This window comes from Rhagoletis zephyria, unplaced genomic scaffold, assembly GCF_001687245.7.
Source record: "Rhagoletis zephyria isolate East Lansing unplaced genomic scaffold, Rhagoletis_zephyria_1.1 Rzeph_scaffold_09335, whole genome shotgun sequence".
Classification (NCBI taxonomy): domain Eukaryota; kingdom Metazoa; phylum Arthropoda; class Insecta; order Diptera; family Tephritidae; genus Rhagoletis; species Rhagoletis zephyria.
In genome coordinates this window covers 1-20,711 of record NW_016166413.1, presented here as the reverse complement: position 1 = coordinate 20,711, position 20,711 = coordinate 1, and the positions used below count along the sequence as shown (strand labels likewise).

The following is a 20,711-nucleotide window of genomic DNA, read 5'->3' as shown; positions in this document are numbered from 1 at the left end:
CGGTGTAGGAATAAAACCAGACAACTTTTTATTTGCTCTCAAAACATTTTTGCCGGATTGCTGATGCACGGTTCACCGTTCAGTTCGGCACATTTTATTTTGTTCTGAAGCAAACAGCTGATGATAATGTTGCCTACATACGATTTTGAGGGCAAATAACACATACAATTCGCTGCAAATGCATATAAAGGAGAACGTGGCAACCCGAATCATCAAGCCGTTCGGACAGAATATCAAAATCAATTTGATTCGAACAACGAACGAGTGTTCAGCACAATTTTTGTCGCGCTCTCAGTGAGACAAAATTTGAAAGGACAGCGTAAAATTACTAACAAAAAGTGTCCGGACACGAACGAACATTTTGTCGCTTACGCCCTTTTGGCGGTTAAGGCTCGATATTTTGTTTATTGATAATAAGCAAGTTGATACGTTTTTTTTAAATAAATACCGACGCGAAATTTTTTTGTTTATGTACATAGTTATGCAACCCTGTTTTTATTTTAAAAATATGGTCACCGTAGGTCTAGTAGTACTCATGAGTACTTAGAAAAACCAAAAATTTAATAAAAATCTGTATATTCATGATCACTTACCTACTCGGGAATCTTCTCTTGGCGTCGTATTGCCAATGCCGCGTACACCGTAAATGGTCGTGAATATGAGACATCGCTGGAACCTTAAGATCTTCAACATATTTGTCATGTGTATACTCTTTCGTGATTAGCTTCCAATTTACTTTCAGTTTGATGTAATCTATTTGTAGTCCTATTTCACCAACTTTGACTAGATTTTGGGGCAAGAATTTTCTACGACCTGCAACTGCTAACGACGCGGTCGTCAAAAATGTTCTGTCACCTACGCAACGACTTTGCGAACAGACAAGTAGTTTATTGATTTTTGTGAAATGGTATATCAGGAATACATATATGTATGTATGTACATAACCAAATAAGTAGTTAATTTTTTTATTTATATTCATTTGTATGTATATAAAAGGCTTGAAATTTATTAATATACATAATTATCATTGGAAATCTATGAGTAAATGGATCGATTGACGCACAGTTACCACTCGACGGCGGCAAGCCAAATGGGTGTGAAAATGCCAAAAATTAATAGATTAATTGAATGAAGTAAAATTACAAAAATTCATATGACACACTTGTTGATATGGATAAGTACATACATCTACATATGTACATATGTATGTATGTATGGCTGATAACATTGATTCATTGATGAGTTCGTGCGCGTCTCCTGATTATTAGGTAAGCACTGCGTGAGCAATGTGCCAGTTATCAACGAGGAAAAGTGATCAACATTGGTGAAGGCTTATTGCCACACATAAACAATCATTTTTCCTACTTATACTTATAGTAATTATATAAATATTTTCTCGTACATATAAATACATAACATGACTTTTTGAGGAAGGTACTATTTAATTAACATATAAAACATGATAACAAACTGCAAATGTGTATCTGTATGGCAGGTAGGCGTCGTACAGTGCAAACAGTGGGCAAAAATCTGAAAATTTGTTTACTACAATATGAGCATTTTTGGTACTTTTGTAAAGGTAATTTATCCATTCAAGAGAATTAGACCGAAATTTGCCTAGAAAATTACATCCCGCCGGGAAGCCACTGAAATTAACAAATTTCATAAAAAAATTTAATTAGAGCATAATCCTGCGTAGGGTCTTCATGGAAAAAAGTGAGAAATGTATGTATTTTTTTGAAATACAATTTTGGATTGACAGTTTCCTTTGTACATATGTATGTACTGTAGAGAATAAAAATAAGAATAAAAATTTGCGGATAAAATTTAACAAAAAGTGTCGCCACGGTATTCAGAAGAAAAAACAATTTTCTTTCATGAATTTAAAAAAATGCTACTAATACTGATTTAAAAAATTTTGATAGAAGAAAATTTCTTTTAAATTTTTTGTTTGTCAATTTTTCGTTTTTCTTGAGAGCTGCAGACCGGCCTTAAAGAAAAAAATACAAACTTAAACAGGGAATAAAAAAAAAAACATATTCGCACATGGCGTATGAGTAATATTCGATCCTGCTCATATTTCATACAAAAAAATTATTAGATGCGCATTTTCATTTGACAATTCACAACATTTTTATTTGACGATCGATTTTCTTCGTAAGTAGCTTGAAAAAAAAGTTACAGAAAATCGGTTATTTTTCCACCTGTTAAAGTTTGATTTAAAAAAAATAAATAAAATTACAATATCTTGGCAAAGTGACCTGCTCTAAAAAAAAACACAATACAGATTCTTTATCTACGACTCTAAATTAAGTTTACGTGTCTCGGCGTTTTTTTTTTGTGTAATTTCAAATTTGAGATTTTCCCTACTGTGTTATTTCATATCTACCCCTTTGCGTGAAATTATCGTATGTCCAAGAAACCAAATTTTACAGGAGAGCTAAAACCTTCTTAAATTTTTTGTGCTTGACCTTGGGTGATCGACTTGGTTTTTCCAAACCGACTTCCACCGGTTTTTTATATTCCTACATATAGGCGGTTTTTTTTTTTTAATTTTGATTTTCGAATATCACATAATAATTTTTATTCGTTTTACTTTTGATCTAAAAAAAACTTTGAATTTACTATTCTCTGCTTTATTCTAACTAAATAAAAGCCATCTTTACTGTTAATAGTTTTATTGTAGTTTCACTGTATGAAAATTATGTCAAATAAAACCGGTTTATCCGGTATTGGAAAAAAGGCTCATAACTGACGTATCTCAACCACCTAATACCTCTAAAGTTGAATTAAATTTAAGTTCAATTTGAATTTTTAAACAGACGGTAACCCTTTGACGTGTAGGTAAGAAATAAAGCCTTTTCAAAACCAAAAAAAAAACCTTACGGCACATCTAAAGTCCAAGTCCTTTAATTTGACACCGTTTATGAAAGCTATCAAAAAGGAAATAGCATTTTTTGAATTCAGCGTCCTCAAATTCACTAAGTTACTAATTTTCATTCATTTCACATTTTGTATGGATTGGAAACTGTTGAAATAATTGTTATATGGCATCACCATCTCTATTTCATTCCCCTATTATATTGTTTATTCATGGTAACTCTAACATTTTTTGACATTTCATTTGTATCTCTATACTTCCTTCTTTCTTATCTTTTAACCTTGGCAAATAAAGACATTAAATACTAAGTCCGGCGTTTTTTTTCCTTAAAAACATCCGCTATTTTTTCAACAGGTTATGGGCCCAGATAATAATTATTCTGGCCCGGCCTATCACGCGACTAAGTAGCCGTAATTATTTTTATATTTCCTCAATCGGGCGAGACTTAATAAAAAACGTGGTCGTGTAATTACATTCGTTGTAAACTGGGGCTAGTACATGTGTTGTCTGCCTAGCGATCGACAAAACCTAAAAAAAGGGGGAAAAATGTCTCTAAAAGATGCTGCGTGCATTGAAAAACTACGTGGGAGCGAAAATTTCCATACTTGGAAATTCGCCATGGAAAGTGTGCTCGAATTGAATGATTTGCAAGGGTGTATATCCGATCCGATCCTAGAAAAGGATGAAAAGAAGTTAAGAAGGGCAAAAGCTCAACTAGTGCTGTGCATTGACGAATCAATATTTGTGCACATACAAAATGAAACGAGCGCGTCGGGAATATGGAATACTTTAAAGAAGCTGTTCGAGGATACTGGTTTAACCCGCAAAATTGGACTTTTGCGTAAACTTATTACTGTGCGCCTTGACACGTGCGATTCGATGGCAGACTACGTTAATCAGTTAATAAACGCCGCTAATAGACTAAGTGGAATTGGATTCGATATTAGCAGCGAGTGGCTCGGCGCTATTATGTTGGCGGGTCTAGGAGAAGAGTTCAAGCCGCTCATAATGGGCATCGAAAGTAGTGGTGTGCCTATTACGGGTGAAAACATAAAAATGAAGTTGCTAGACGGCGATTACCATAAAAATGGCGATAGTGTGGCTTTTCATGCGTTAAAAAAAACGGGAAAGCAATCGAATAAACACAAACTAAAGTGCTATAATTGCGGGCGCAAAGGACATTTTAGCAAAGACTGTAAAGACAAAAGAAAGGCTCCAACGAATTCAACAGCTCGAACTCTAAATGCCTTTAGCGTATATGCGTCCCGTGATAACTGTCGTAATTCTGCAGGGTGGTACATTGATAGTGGTGCTTCACGGCACATGACACCGAATCGAGACTGGTTAAAGAATGTGAAAAGCTCTCATATTAAAGACATAAGTGTTGCGAATAATGAGCGAATGGCTGTGAAAGGTGTTGGAAATGCTAATCTTCATATTAATGATAGAGAAATTGAGGTAAAGAACGTGCTGTTAGTTCCGAAATTGGCGACAAACTTGCTATCGGTCGCACAAATTGTAGAGAAGGGGAACAGTGTGATGTTTGATAAATATGGCTGTAGAATAAATGATGAAAGTGGTAATTTAATTGCCGAAACGAAGTGTTCACTGGGTGTGTATAAATTTGACAACCTGCAAGTGTCGTGTATGTTGTCTAAGCACGAAACTAACATCATGACTTGGCATCGCCGCTTAGGTCACCTGAACTATGCAGATTTACAGAAAATGAGGGACGGTGCGGTAAAGGGGTTATCTTTTACTGGTGGCAAATTGGAGCTACAATCTTGCGAGATATGTTGTAAAGGAAAGCATGCAAGGGCGCCTTTTAAACCTAGTTCATCGCGCGCTAAAGGTGTCCTAGACTTGATACACTCCGACCTGTGTGGCCCTATGGAAAATAAGTCGTTTGGAGGAGCTAGTTACTTCATCACATTTGTAGACGACTACTCACGAAAAGTTTTTGTATATCTTCTGAAGTCCAAGGAAGATGTTATTGTTCGCTTTAAGGAGTTTAAAAATATGGTTGAAACTCAAACTGGCAGGAAAATTAAAGTTATTCGTACAGATAACGGTAGAGAGTACGTCGGTGAACATTTTAATAGCTTTTGTCGGCAGGCCGGTATTATACATCAAACAACTAATCCGTACACTCCTGAACAAAATGGGGTTGCGGAGAGAATGAACCGTACAGTTATAGAAAAAGCCAAGTGTATGATTTTTGATGCCGGCTTAAGCAAGCCATACTGGGGCGAGGCTGTTCACACTGCAGCTTATATCATTAATCGCTCACCTAATTCATCATTAGCGAAATGTGTCCCTGAGGGGTTATGGACTGACTCCGAAATTGATATTGCAAACTTTCGCATCTTTGGCTCACCAGTTATGGTTCATATACCAAAACAGAGGCGGCGAAAGTGGGACCCAAAATCTACAAAATTATTATTCGTGGGCTACAGTGACACAACAAAAGGCTATAGATGCATTGACCCAACCACAAAAAAGATAATCACAAGCAGAAATGTAGTGTTTATGGAAACGTCAGCAAAAACAATAGATCCTGTCCCATGCGATTTGGAGGATTCCGAATCAGTGGGGGAACTTGAAGCTGATCCGATTGATTCTAGTGAGACGCCTACAAAATCGTCAATGTCTAGTGATGAAGTATCCCACAAACTTCACGACAGAGATGTCGATAAGGGTAATGCAGCAGACAGTAAGTTAACTCCGAAAGTCGAAACTGCTCCTGAACCTGAAATACGTAAAACATCACGAACTCCGGCACCGCGCGACTTCGCGAGCCAGGGTTATGTGTCTCATTTGGCAGAGATCCATGCACCTGAGACCGACCCGCTCACATGTACCGACGCTTTAGGTAGCCCAGATTGCAACCAATGGAAATTAGCTATGAAGTGCGAGCTAGATTCACACATTGCTAACCAAACGTGGACATTGTGCAACTTGCCCACAGGTCGCAAGGCAATCAAGTCCAAATGGGTTTTCAGTACAAAGCGTGACGATAGTGGCAAAATAGTACGATATAAAGCACGTTTAGTTGCGAAGGGGTGCTCACAACGTTATGGTGTGGATTATAGTGAAGTATATTGTCCAGTGGTGCGCTATACCTCTATTAGATATTTGATTGCTTTATCAGTTAAACTCAATTTAAAGATAGACCAAATGGATGCGGTAACGGCATTTTTACAGAGCGATTTGTCGGAAGAGATCTTTATGGAACTTCCGGAGGGTTGCGGCGGGGAGAGTAAGAAAACCTGCAGGCTTAATAAGGCTATATACGGCCTTAAGCAAAGCGGCCGTCAATGGAACTTAACACTGGAAAAAACATTAAAATCTTTTGGACTATTGAAGTCAAAGGCTGACCCCTGCGTATTCTACAGTGGTGATTCGCAACTTATTGTCGCCATTTATGTAGACGACATACTGGTTTTTTGGAAGGACGCTCAAGTACGTGATAAATTAAAAAAGGCATTGTGTGAGAATTTCAAGATGAAGGATCTTGGCGTCGCTACAAACTGTGTAGGATTTCGCATATCCTATGACACTAAATCCAAAGGTATATGGCTAGACCAATCAACATACACTCGTCAAATTCTGGAGAAATTCGGCATGAGTAATGCGAAGGCTGTTTCAACACCAAGTGATCCCAATAAAAAATTATCGGCCAGTATGTGCGCTGAAGGCAAACAATTACATAACGTACCCTACCAAGAAGCTGTTGGCAGTCTCTTATATCTGGCGCAAGGGACTAGACCAGACATCGCTTTTGCTGTTAACGATGTAAGCCGTTTCAATAATAATCATGGTGAAGCACATTGGGTGGCGGTAAAACGCATCTTCCGGTACTTAAAAGGTACACTCAATTTTAAACTATTTTATGGCTATGACGATGACGTCCGAGGTTTCTCAGACGCAGACTGGGCATCGGATGTTGATAAACGACGTTCGTGTACGGGTTATGTTTTCACACTTTGTGGCGGAGCAATATCTTGGGCAAGCAAACGCCAGTCTACCGTTGCATTATCTAGCATGGAAGCGGAGTACATGGCTATGGCATCGGCAGTACAGGAGGCGATCTGGCTTAAACAATTTGGTCAGGATTTTGAGCCAGATAACGTGAACAAGGCTACACAGATTGCATGTGACAACCAAAGTGCAATTGCTGTTGCAGAAACCGACTGTTTTCGAGCTCGGTCAAAGCATATCGACACCCGCCATCACTTCGTTCGTGAGCGCATTGCTGACCAATCGGTAAAGTTGCTCTACATTGCTACTGAAGAAATGGTGGCTGACAGCCTAACAAAAGCCGTGCCTTCTGAGAAAAATATTTTTTGCGCGAAATCAATGGGTTTAGTTAATATTGAAGATTAAAAATGTAAACTTTCACTCAGTATATTTAATTGTATTAATAATTTGAAATTCAACTTTAACTTGGAATTTGTAACTTGAACTTGTACCAACAGCATATTGTAACTGAATTTTTAATGCTTCAATAAGTGGGAGTGTTGAAATAATTGTTATATGGCATCACCACCTCTATTTCATTACCCTATTATATTGTTTATTCATGGTAACTCTAACATTTTTTGACATTTCATTTGTATCTCTATACTTCCTTCTTTCTTATCTTTTAACCTTGGCAAATAAAGACATTAAATACTAAGTCCGGCGTTTTTTTTCCTTAAAAACATCCGCTATTTTTTCAACAGAAACACTGTGCGATGCTCTCATTTTTTTTTTTAGAACATTAAAATGAAATATTAGTTTTCAATTAATCGAAAATAACCCTTCTTACCTTAAGGAGACGAAATTTACCAACTTACATTAGTAATTGTATGTATATAATAAATTTGTATAAATATACATACATACATACATACACATGTATATGTAATTTTGAACAAATTTAGACAAAACTTGCTAACATCATTATCAATTATTGCGCCATCAATCACAAAAGCCACGCGTTACTTTGCTGCTACTGGGCTATACCAGTATACACATACATACGTATAACACTTCATATTCTCGGACGATTGTGACGTCAGCGTTAGCCCACTACTCACTGGCAGGAACTCCACGCAACGTTATTAGCCCTGTTCGCATACGCACTATCCAGTAAAACCCAGCACCAAATTTTACTGGTTTTTACTGGACGGCGTTTTCGTGCGAAAAAACTAGCAAGAAACCAGCAAAAGAGAGGGAGAGAATTGAGTGAGCAAAAATGACAGCTGAACTTGCAAGTTTTATTGGATTTTTACTGGATAAATTTTTACAATTTTTTTTTATTTTTTTTTATAAATACTAACTTGCTGAGGGCAATCGAGATTCATGTAGAATTTCGCCAAAGCTGTTGCAACAGGCGGTTAAATTCGTGCAATGTATGTATGTGTATTAGGGTGGTTCAAAAATGCATGTAAAAAAAAAAGTAAAGTCGGAATTTTTATGCTCTCACCCCCTAGGATTTTTTTATACCGAAATAAAATACCCTTCTTTTATTATTTTGAGATCAAAAAATATTTAGAGGTCGCTCAAAGCTCTCAAAAGTTTTCCATGTATTTTATATGGGGAAAAAACAACTCTTTTTAGAATTGGTATAGGATTGTTGAAAATCAACAGTTTTCGACTGGAAAAGTCTGCTTCTCTTCAGGAGATTCCCAGTAGTAATTCCTAGTTAATTTTTTAACCATTCATTTCATAGTAACTATATTTTATAGCTCCGAAAAAACCCCAAAAAAATGCCAGAAAAGGCAATTGAGGAATAAATAAAATATCTGTAGCATTGAAAAATGGTTAAATAAACCATTTGTTATTGTTATTGGAAGTCTCCTGAAGAGAACTAGAGATTTCCGTTCGAAAAATATTGCCTTTCAAGAATTCCATACCATTTCGACGAAAATTTGATTTTTTCCCATATAAAATAAATGAAAAACTTTGATCGGGTTGAGAGCATGAAAATTTCGACTTTACTTATTACGGACCACCCTAACGCACATATTAGTTAGTCAGCTGGTCGCCTTTCGCACTCACCTTATGCTGCACTTTAATTTCCAACTAAAGGAATTGCTTTTCGTTCAAAAAGCCGTAAGCGACATTTAAAAAAAAATGCTCCTAGAGCAGCCAGATGCATTTCTGCATCCAAAATGAAATTTTGAAAAAATGTCGCTTACATCTTTTTGGCGGTTAGGGCTCGATATGTACAATGTTTGTATAAGTTTTTTTTCTTTATTTGCTTTTAAATGCACAACCGGCGTAAGAATTTTCTAGTTTCACAAAACTGGCTTTTGGCTGTTGGTTTGCAAACTGAAACCTCCAACAAGACAGGACGCGCGCGCATTGACCGGCATGAGGACCAGAACTGTCTTTAAGCGGATCTGCCGCGATGGTGATAGGCGGCTGCAGTGTGTGCTCGATAATTATAAAGGGTTTTACAATTGGCGCGGATAGATGTTGGCATCAATATGATTACCTACAGTCGGGAAAAATGAGAAATGGGCCATTTCATTTTTCTTTTGTAGTGTTTGAACTTTACTAGATATGCATAATATATATAATACTAATTAGTATGGAGTTTTGCTTTGCTTTAAAACAGGTAAAATGTTGTATTCAAAGTTTTGCGAAATACTTGAAGAAAATTGCTATAAGGAGTTTTTGTTTTTTTCTTCTCCTGTGCAATTTTTAAATTGGGACTTAGCAACTTCTCACTATAGCATTTAATTTTTTATATAATTTTTGTAGTTCTTATCTCCACCGTTTCGCGTTCTGAATACGAATTTTAAAGTAATAAAGACTTTTGTATCCATTTACTTGCATTTTCGGTTTACATTTTCATGAAAACAACCAAATGTGCACACATACAGTGGTGGAAAAATAAATAGAGACGCGACATTTTAACAAATTTTGCTTATGTGTTTTTTTATTTAGTATTTATTAGTTTTTTTTTTTACAAAAGCATAGCTCATTATTTAACAAAAGCCATATAAATTCAATTTTAAACTTTGTGCGCAAATTGGGCCCATTTCAACTTGGTCCTTCATAATCGACTCGCCAACGTTTGGTGGCCAAAGTCAAGAAGACCGGTTCGTATAACAAACAGTCATCATCCTAATGTTAAAGGCACGCCAGATGGCCTTGGTTCGCGAAAATGTGCAAGAGAAAACAAAAGTCGTTAATACCTGATACAAAACAGGTTTTATTCAATTTTACCAGCTATCCACTCTTATTGTAAAACCCTTTAGTTACCAACTATTCGGAGTGACCGAAAGTCGTCCGTCGACTTATAAATAGCTGCGGCGGACAAGGATTGCGCGCGTGGTCGTTGCAATTACTTTAAGCAGCAGCTTAAACACATGTGTATTTACATACATAGATATAGGTACATATACATATTCTGTTCAGTAAAATTCTTATGGCTGGTTTCTCCAATTAGTTAATGGGTTTTTAATGCTTGCTAAATTTTAATGCAATAAATTTTTGCAATAGCATTCATTTAAACATTTTAATGTTAATACAAAAAAAATCATTAGCATTATTAAATATCAAAAATTAATGCATTAATCTTTTTCATTTACATTAAAATGGTATGTATTAAAAAATTTAATGCATTTTTCACAACTCTGGTGCGGACGCCTCTTTTCGCCTACGATTTTCTTGAAAAGCGAGTCCATAAATCGTGCGAAGTTAACTTGGACGTAGTGTTTTGGTATTGCTTTCATGCTTCGATGATCCGAAGAGAAGGCTTTAAGGTTTCTCATATTGCTCCCAATTTACATTATAAATAATAATTATTAGACTTTTTTAATTTGTTCTTTTTGTTTATAAAAAAGAATGATTTTACATAATTCTCAGTAAAAAAATAAATCAAAACGGAGAATCAAAGAGACAAGTAGTTAAAAGCATGATAAAAATATAGTAAGGTAGAACCGCTGAGAGTCACTTTTAAAATTCTTGACATTTCCAAACAATTTAATTTTTAAATTTACTCACAAACTCACACACACATTTTCAGTTTTCAATCTCAAGCAACAACAATTTCGAACAATTTCTATTTTTTATTTTCACTTTTATATGAGTTTAAAATGTTGGCAAACTTCAAAAAAAAATCATGGCCGACAAATTGAGAGAACGGTTCTACCTTGCTATGTTTTTATCATGGTTAAAAGTATTTTTTTTTTTAAGACAGGTTTTTATTAGTGATTAATAAAAGTTCGACCCCGCCCCACCTAATGGGAGAAAGAACGTTCGGAAGTGCATCAGCAAACAAATTTTTTCGAATAACAACGAAAAAAAAATCATCAAATGCACCCTGCGAATTTGCAACCCTGGCTGGCATGCGTTTCCTTCCGTTCCATAACTGTTTGTTAACGAGTTAAGGAACTCGCGTGGCGACATCTATTTTATATAAATTAAGATATTCGCTTGATCTAAGGCAACAACCGGTTGATGAGCAACCGAACGCAACTATAAATCGCTAGGTGGCGCCGTGACGGAAGTAAAATGCGTATTTAATGCCATCAATTTTATTAAAATCTAGCTAAGGAATAGAATGCAGTCAAATACAATTAACTCACTTCTACATATATATTCGATGTGGTCTAAAATAATAGTAGTTGCGAAGATTTTGAGTTACCAAATGATCTCTTTAAAAATGTGAAAACCAAATGTATAGTAATGATATTTTACCACATTCCTTACTGTATAAGAACGACATAGTCGATATTGATTTTAATCTTTAATAAGTACATATAAATGTAAATATTTATAAGCATTTTTTACTTAAAATACTGACGTTGCAGTTGCAGTTTTAAAATACGTGAATATCTATGTATGTATAAAGCTAAACAAAGTGACAAGACTCTGTGAAAATGGTTGAAATAAAATGAAATCAAAATTTGTTTTTTTGGCATTAAAAATTATTTTTAGCATTTTCTGGCATTTTTTAAAATGAGTTTTAGCATTTTTTTCGCGGGACCTGGTCACGCTGGTTCTAACATCACAAAGTAGTTTTTTTGAAAAGTGCAGATAGAGGGTATTGAATATAAGCCCTCGATATGTAAACGTTTATTTTCAACTTAATTCGAATTCCATATTGGGTGGTAGCGGCAGCGAAAAAACAAACAAATTACAAAAACAAATTATACGCACAATGACAATCTGAACCAAGGCGAATTTAATAAGGTGGTGCTGGGGCGACAGCTGAATTTTTCGACGTGAAATGTATAACGTCCATATGATGTGTTTGTAGTAATCCATTCTGTCATTGTATGTATAATTTGTTAGTGTAATTTTTTACTAATATACGGCTAACACCACATTATTAAATACGCCGTGATCAGAACGAAACAAATTTACAATAAACACATACTTTTGACAATCAGTAGGTGCAAACACAACGAAAATCTAATTTCGCCGGTGACACCACCTTTCGCCTTGTGTTCAGCGCAATAAGCATTGAGCAAGGTGTATTAAACAAGGTGGTGTTGGGGCGACAGCTGAGTTTTTCGCCGTGGAGGCCATTACGTCAAAATGATGTGTTTGTTGTAACTCATACCAATGACAGTATGGACATCAGCGTATAATTTGTTATTGTAATTTTTTAGTTATATACGGCCAACACCACCTTGTTAAATACGCCTTGGCATTGAGCTTGGGTAACAATTCGAAAATGATTGCAAAACGAATTTCTTTGCAAGTTGTCACCTACACTTTGCTCTGAGACCTACCTACGCACTGGGTGCCAAAATGATACCTTCCAAAAATAGTAGTAGTTCATACATACATTTTTGTGGAATCCCTGATGGGTACTACTTTTCCATAAACTAAAACTTTATAGTTTTTAAAGTTTATACTTAATACAATTGGTTTATCTTATTTTGGCATTGCACATTATGTTTTAGAAATGTGGTCCTTATTTTATTACCAAATGGATGGAAGTAAATACATAATTTGCTTTCGATTAAAAAGAATTGCACCTTTATTTTTCTACTTGGTACTTTTTATCCCCAACATACTACCTCATAGCTAAGGATAGTTGGCAACCGTGCACATGACACCATCTCTTTGATGCACTTTGATCGAATTTTTTACATCTTTCTCAAAGTTATTAAAGAGCGCACTCTAGTTTAGTCTATAGTTGAGAAACAAGTCATGAACAGAAGCATATAAAAATATTTTCATACACAAATTTTTAAAAATCTTAGTTTTTAACAAATTTTAACTGAATACTTCGGTACGAAAAAGAGTACTAAATTAGTACTATTTCGCCAGACGGCCTTCTTTTCTTCCGTTTTCTCTCGTGCGTTCGTTCTAACATAAGTTGCGATCCCATACGAGTCCGGACTAGTCAGAAATAGTCAGATTTTACTGGAAAACGAATTTTTGTTTTTTGGCAGTTTTACTAGTTTTAGTCCGAGGAATACGGGACTGGATCTATAATAAATACAACCTTGAGCTAAGAAAGCATCGAAATGAGCTGTCACTACGTATGTTTATCACCTTTTATAGATATTTTGAATTTCACTCGAGTGATAGAGCGCATGGATGAATGAACAAACAGAGCTAAATTGATTCCTATATTCTCATATAAAGTTCATTCGTCCCAGATCTGCTAAGTAAAATATCAATCATTTTAGTAGTGTAACTTCGACCTCTCTTTATCAAACTTGTACGGCTTTCCCAACAAATTTTTAGTTAAAAATTAACACTGTTGATTTTTAATTCCTTTTGCGCCGCGCTTCTGTCGACAACTCTCTCTTTCATGATTCAATAATACAAGGTTAGATAATTATTGACAGCTGCGGTTTGACACTCCCTTAAAAAAGGTTGCATTTACGATGGACAGAGAAAGGGCAAGAATGCAATCCCTTGTTGCGAAAATGGTAGTAGAAAAGTACGCAAAGTAGGCAATTAGTAGTGAAATTCCTTTTGTAAATTCTAATGTATTTGCAGGAAATCTGGCATTTTAAACGAAATGTTGAACGTAATATTGATATATCCACGTGTATTATGTAATTTATATGCTATTTAGCCGTATAAAAACTGCAAAATGACTCAAAATTAAAATAAGACTACTATGAGATTGATGTAAACATCCAATGCTTATGTTTTCATCAGTTAAATATGCTTCATATGCATATACAAATACATATTGCACAAAAGCTTATACTTTTATTTCACACCAAAGCTACACTGTTTCCATGTAAATTTGCAAAGAAGCAACACGGTGCCACTGCTAAGGGAGCGGTGCGAGAGAGACAACTGTCAGTTTATCGAACCTTGTATTATTGAATCATGTCTCTCTTTTATTTATTTTTTCTTCTTCTTCTCCGGAGTTTTGGTTGCAATAGATCTTGTCGCTTTGTCCAAAGTCTCAGCAGATTTGCACAAATTGTCTTGCTCCGTTTCGCTCAACTGTAGGTTTATTAACGATGTTACACCATTGGCACCAACCACAGCCGGCAATGAAAGAAATATATCTTGTTCGATGCCTTGATGGCCCTGGAAACAAAAGAAGAAGTTTGCTTATTTTACTATTACATCGAATAAAGCGACAACTTACTTTAGCCAACGTGCCAATTGTGGCCACTTCGTTTTTGTTATCCAATATCATAGAAACTACAGACGCTGCCGAGAGTCCTATGGCCCAATTAGTATAGCCTTTGCCGGCAATTACTTCGTATGCCGCTTTGACTACTTTCTTATGTATCTCGCCCCAACCATCTGTGTCACCTTCAGTGCCTATACACGCGGCAAGATCCGTGAAGCGTGTACCAGCTACGCTAACGCTGCTCCAAACTGGTACAGAACTGTCGCCATGTTCACCAATTACATAACCCTGCACCGAGCTAGGTGTTACGCCCAGACGTTGTGCTATGAAGTAACGAAATCTAGCTGTATCCAAGTGGGTGCCAGTGGTAAAGACACGCTCCTTTGGCAGTCCTGACTGCTTCCAAGCGGCGTAAGTTAAAATATCACAGGGATTTGAGATCACAACTATTACGGTTTCGGGCGAATATTTTACCAGTTGTGGTATTATTTGATTCAAAATATTGACATTTGTTTTGAGTAGATCTAATCGCGTCTGACCCTTCGTTTGACGTGCTCCGGCGGTCACAATACATACAGCCGAACATTCTGTAGCTTCATAACCCGTGCTGGGAACAATTTTAGCATCTCTCAGAAAGATGGAACCATGTTGAACGTCTTGAACCTCTGCATTCATTAACTTTTCGTTAACATCTATTATACATACTTCATTGGAGACATTTTGTGTTAGTATGCTCATTACGCATGCCATGCCCACTTGACCGCAGCCCACAACGGTGACCTTGCGTTTGCTCCTTTTAGCCGGCTTGGCAATTTTTGTAATTAATTTTTCTTTAACGGCATTCGTTGCGTATGTTCTGAAAGAGAAAAGAAACTAATATTTGTTAAATGCGTAATGACTCCAAGTACATTCATAGATACTAGAGGTTATACGAAAACGAATGTTGCTCAAATATTTTGATATTCGGGATGAGCCCTTTTTAAATATAGCACGTTTGCGTATAATTTCAGTCAAGCGATACTAAACGATTGAGGATTTTACCGCAATCAAAGAAAAGCAACGATTTCACCTTCATAGTCTCTACATATGACTTCTATACGGCTTTCAATCAATTGTTGGCCGTATTCCTACTTCGATTATGTCGGTTAAATCTTAGAGAAATTCTGAACCCAAGAACTTTCGTCTTCTTTTGCAAAGGGCGAGACATCCGCATATTCGCAATTCTCTAAACCGGCAGTGGGCACCGGCCTGCACGCGTGCTCTTTTAAGCTTTGTATATATTTAGTATAGAAAGCTTCACAGAGCACCACCGCTCTAAAATGGCCAATAGGATGCCCTTTGCTGTGGCTAAATCCGCTCTGATCAGCGCCCTGTTCCGTTTTGGTCACATAAGTTTTGTATTGTTGCAAGTGGTGAGACTTGCCCACCTGTTCCTTGTGAGTGGTGGCAGATATTTATTTGCGTACCTGAAACTTTGTGACGGCTACTTAAAAGTCGTGGGTAACTGCTTTGACAGTCACTGTGACAGACTGTGACAAAGGAACCGTCGCAACAAAGCAGTAACCGTCACAGTCACTTCTATGTAAGACTAAAATATGACCGCTGATGTTTGATATTAGAATTTCTTCTTTTTATTCGTATTTAGCGGGTTGGGGCTAGACGCTTGTGGATCGGGGTGAACGACAGTACTCGGCGACGGAGTGTCTCTCCCATCACAAATGCAACACCGAATTTCCGCTCCACTACATGGCAGCTGTAGTAGACGTCGAAATGCCCCAGACATTTATTGCCTTGTCCGGTCCAACGTATATCGTGGATGGCGGTGACGTCAGCTTTTGCCCTTACGAGAAAATCAATCAGTCGGGCAACGGCGCTTTCCATACTAAGATTCTGGAGACTCCAGATGCATGCCCTCAGATCGTAGTTCTTTAAGCGTTTGCCATGGTCGTCATCAAAGGAGGAGAAGGGGGGCGGGGTCTCACCCCATGCTTTATTTGCATTGCCCACTGAAAGGGGTTTTTACGTGGCGGATATCCCGAACCCAGCGCGTAAGCCATTGTTGGGCCGATTTCTTCAAGACAGATACCTGCTTGTAGCCGGACTTACTGGTGAACAGTCGCCGCCGATTTCAGTGAGCCCTTAAACCATGTAAGTCGAAGGGACCCCACCAAAGCTCCCTCTCTTTCTACCGTGACGCAAAGCTCCACTCAGTTTGGTTACCGCATCTCGCACCTGGGTTGCCCACGTTGTCCAGAGTGTGCTAACGAGGACGCAAGCGTCAGGATTGAGTATAGCTCTGCACTTGTAGCTGCAAACCCAGAACAACGACCAAACCCCATTGCATTGCCTCTATTAGAATTTCATACCCCTAAAAACGAATGTAAATTACTAAAACAAATGACACCTCTAGTTCACTCGGTAAAAGATTTCTGTTCTGCAACACTTTTGTCACTGTTTTTGTCAGAGTCACGGCTGAAAATCACTGTTGATCCTCAAAAGTCACAAGACTGACCATCCCTTGCTAGTTTAAGATATAAATCTCTTAGAAAGAGCTTACCGGTAGCGAGCGGCATGCTTAAACCCTTCCCTTTCTTGCAAGTTCTACCGCATATTTGTTGCCTGGTATGTTCTGATGCCTCGGTACTCCTACAAACTGAAGAACAAACTGCTCAGCCATCTCGTTTAGAGAGCTGCATGTGTCCAAGTCAAGCGCTTTGAGTACCGCCTCACTGTCTGAGTAGATGAAGATATTGTTACATATAACTTCTCCTGTACGTATGTAAGTGTTCTCTCGCTTTCTGTATGGTAGCGAATTTATCTTTTATTTAAATTTATTTTTTTATTAATCAACAACAAAAAGGTTTTATCTTGAAAGACGCTGCAATAGTCGGGTAGGCAAAATTATTTATTCAGCCCGAGCTGGGCTGAGAAGGCATACCCTCCTACTCTGTCCTCTAAATTAGAGCCATCGGTGTAGAAGTGGAGTGATCCCTTTTCATCAGGAGTCTAGCAGATAGTCTTCAAATTTTTTTCGGCATACAGCTATTTGGGGTTCACTATATGTACTTCAATGTTATCTCCAACAGCATCGCCGTTTCCATATATGTATGTATGTAATCTAACAACCTGTTTATTGAATTTGTTTTCCCACATTCACTGGAGCTATAAAAATTTAACGAATGAGCTTTTCATTTCATTCCATGCAACATCAGTTTTGCAAACATCATCAAAAACAGCACTGAAAATTGGCCGCAGCAACAACATAATCAATGGGAGGCACAGTGGAATAGTGTTGCCGCTATGCAACATCATACAGAAGCGGCGATTTATGCTAATTTGCATAAACATTCATTCAACATTTTTTCATCAACAACCGCTGATTATACTAACAGCAGTGAATGATTTTGCTTTATTTTGGATTTATTAATAACTGAAAAGTTGATGTTAAGGAAAAAATGCGAGGCTTTTCGTTCTTAGTTCAATGACTGACTGCATTGTTGATTCGGCTGTTGTTCTTGACTTGTAGGTACATACATAGTTGTTGTTGATGCTAATGTTGCTGATGTTTTTATTGTTGTTCCTACGACAGGGCATTCATCTTCGAGTCGTTTGCATTTTGTTGCTATTATTTATGCAGTTGCTGCTGTTGTGCATCTAATTTTGGGAGATCACTTAAAAGGGTTCTCCGCCTCTTACACAGCAGCGACGGGGTACTCAACCACAACACAATCGCAACACCAAACCAAAAAAAAAAACAAGGAACAAAAGCACTGCATTGCAACACGGCGGCGGCGACGCCGACGAATAATCGACAATGAAATGAAATGTTGCCAAAATAAAGTTGTTGTTAGTCGGTGCAAACATCTTTTGTTGCTATTGCTGGCTTTTAGTTTAGGCTTGTTGTTGGCACTGCATGGCTGCTACTACATTTCAGCGACGACGCGTAAGCTGCGATTTAGTAGATTGTCTTTGCAAGCTTGCATTGTTTTCTTTGTCTTAACATTTTTGGGAATTTTTTTCTTGTCCCTTGTTTTTTGCTAGTTTGTTTGGCTATCCTGTTTTTTTTTTGTGTATCGACGATTATGAATGCATCAAACAATGGATGACGCAGCCCTGCAGCATCGTTGCGACTTAACAACTTAATAATCCAGCAAAATTGTTGAAAGCGGACTTGGAAAAGTTTTCTTTACGTTGCTAGCAGCTATGTACTATGTGCAAGACGCATAGCGAGCAGAAGAGGAATACTAAAACATTTCCAAATTCTGCCCTTTTTTGGGCGAATCATGCTTTGAGGAACATGGAAGAAAAAAAACTGAAGAAACGTGAGTTTTGAAGATAGTCGAAGCAAGACGTTGGCGGATTATATTTTCTAGGCACTTTTTTAAGGTTTCTTAAACCGAAAGCAGTTTGCTTTAAATTGCGGGGGGCGGGTTGTACACATATGGCAGCCCATTGCACTATTAATTTGAAACTGAACGAGTTGTTATGCCATCGAAACGCACTGCACCTCTAATTTGCATTTTAAATCAAAAAAATATTTGATTTCGTAAAAGTTTAAAAAAGAATTATCATTTTATGTTTTCAATTTGGAAGTAATGTATGTATCAGAGGTGTTAAAGAATGCAGTAATTCTAAACTAAATTATTCACTTGAATGAAGTGCCAAGTGATTGCAATAATTTTTTGTTAGTCCTGACTAAGACTAAAAAAGAATTAGTATTTATTCTTTTTTTTGATTCATGATTCATAAATAACTTTTTATTAAGTTTTTGTTGGTCATTTGATTTCAGCCATTGAATTGCATTCTTAGCAAAAAATATTGTAAAGAACATTTTGACACCTGAACGCGATAAAAATCACAACGGTTTGGAGGTTTCTGGAATTCATTGACATTTGCTAAATATTTTTATACCACTGGAGTTTTAATTAGGCTTTTTGTGTACTCATTTATTTTCTAAACAAATAAGTATTATAATTCTATGAAGAAGTGCACGCAAAGATTGCTTTAGAATTTCATTATTCACCTCGGACTTCAAAAATGACTAGTTAGTCATGAATAACAGAAAAGACTAATGACTTCAAATTTACAGTCTTTAGTCAAACATGCGATTGATTGGCTGCAGTTGAAAAGCGTTAGTCAGTGAATGTGACAGCAACGATTTAAAGTCACGATGACTGCATTCTTTAACACCTGTAACACCATGTATGTAGAAATATTCTTCTATGTTAATTGTGGAAACAAAGCAAACGTTTTGAATCGACATTGTTTCCCTCTCCACTACCTAACCCCACGTCTCCACCTTCAACAGATTCTATTAAAAAAAATGTGTTAAGAGAGAAATGTCAGGTGGAGACCGCATATGTCCACTGGTAAACCATATCTGTCTTGCCGAATTTCTTGCCATCGCTGCCTTAACATCAGCTGTAATTTCGTAGTTTGACAGCTCTGAGGTCGAAAAAATTATAGCCGCACCATATTTTGACAAGTTTTAAAATATAATTTTTTTTGTAATTTAATTTTGGTTATTTTCCTCGATGCGAAAGTGTACTATTTATGATCGTACAGAATTCATCAAATAATTTCCACAATTCAGGACATTTCGTTTTAAATGCATGCTTTCACTTTGGAATGCCCCTTAATTGTATGTATGCATGGACATTAAAGTGTCTCACAAATTTCGGTTTAGGCGACACGTGTGAAATAATAGAGTTCAACTGTAATAAATCTACGTTTTTCTTTTTAATTTTAAAACATTCTGTAGTACAGAAATTTAAAAAGGACACTTTCTACTTAGGCGGGCCGAATCAGGGTGCCCTAAGATCTTTGATGAGGATCAGTCAGGCTGGGACATTTAGACCTGATTAATGTCAGTAAATTAAGGCTCACCAAAAACTATTAAACTTTTGCAAGGGAAATACTTTGGCTATTCTAGTATAACTATTTAAAAGACTTGACTTGCGAGTTATGTCGGAGCTACAGTCGGTAAATTTAAATGTAGAATTCTTGATGTTATTAAGAATATATTCAAGTTAAAACTGTAAAGAAATATTCGTTTAATCTTATGAATTGAATTTAATAAAGCAATACAAATACAAAGTATTAATAATCAGAAAAACAGAAGCACATCCACATTAACTGCAATCATATGTGCCTTCAGATAATGAATATATGCCATGACGAGCATCTTCGGTAAGTTGATATTTGATCAGTGGCAACCCTTCTAAATCTTCTTCTTCTTTTTTGGCGCTGTAACCGCCTAAGCGATTTTGG

The 20,711-nt window shown here is 36.8% G+C and overlaps 2 protein-coding genes across 9 annotated transcripts; both read right to left on the bottom strand.

Moving 5' to 3' along the window:
* Positions 1-489: 489 nt before the first annotated feature.
* LOC108375709 (uncharacterized) lies at positions 490-9,368 on the bottom strand. 8 transcript variants are annotated; one of them, XM_017631853.1, is made up of 4 exons: positions 9,145-9,358; positions 8,927-8,950; positions 8,206-8,246; positions 490-866 (listed from the first exon to the last, which is right to left on the bottom strand). In XM_017631853.1, exons 1-4 carry the CDS (start codon positions 9,231-9,233, stop codon positions 856-858), a joined length of 165 nt encoding a protein of 54 aa, XP_017487342.1. In that variant the 5' UTR covers positions 9,234-9,358; the 3' UTR covers positions 490-855. The 8 variants fall into 8 exon arrangements, 2 of the variants coding, with proteins under 2 accessions (XP_017487342.1, XP_017487341.1); XR_001849195.1 differs by lacking the exon at positions 8,206-8,246 and having other exon boundaries at positions 9,067-9,337; XR_001849198.1 differs by lacking the exons at positions 8,927-8,950; positions 9,145-9,358 and adding an exon at positions 9,067-9,096.
* A 4,832-nt stretch (positions 9,369-14,200) lies between these two features.
* On the bottom strand, positions 14,201-15,297 carry LOC108375708 (L-lactate dehydrogenase-like; the record flags this gene model as incomplete). The annotated part of the gene is made up of 2 exons (XM_017631851.1): positions 14,201-14,392; positions 14,454-15,297. Coding segments are annotated over 2 exons (1,036 nt in total), but the record flags the coding sequence as incomplete, so codon positions are not given.
* Positions 15,298-20,711: the final 5,414 nt, after the last annotated feature.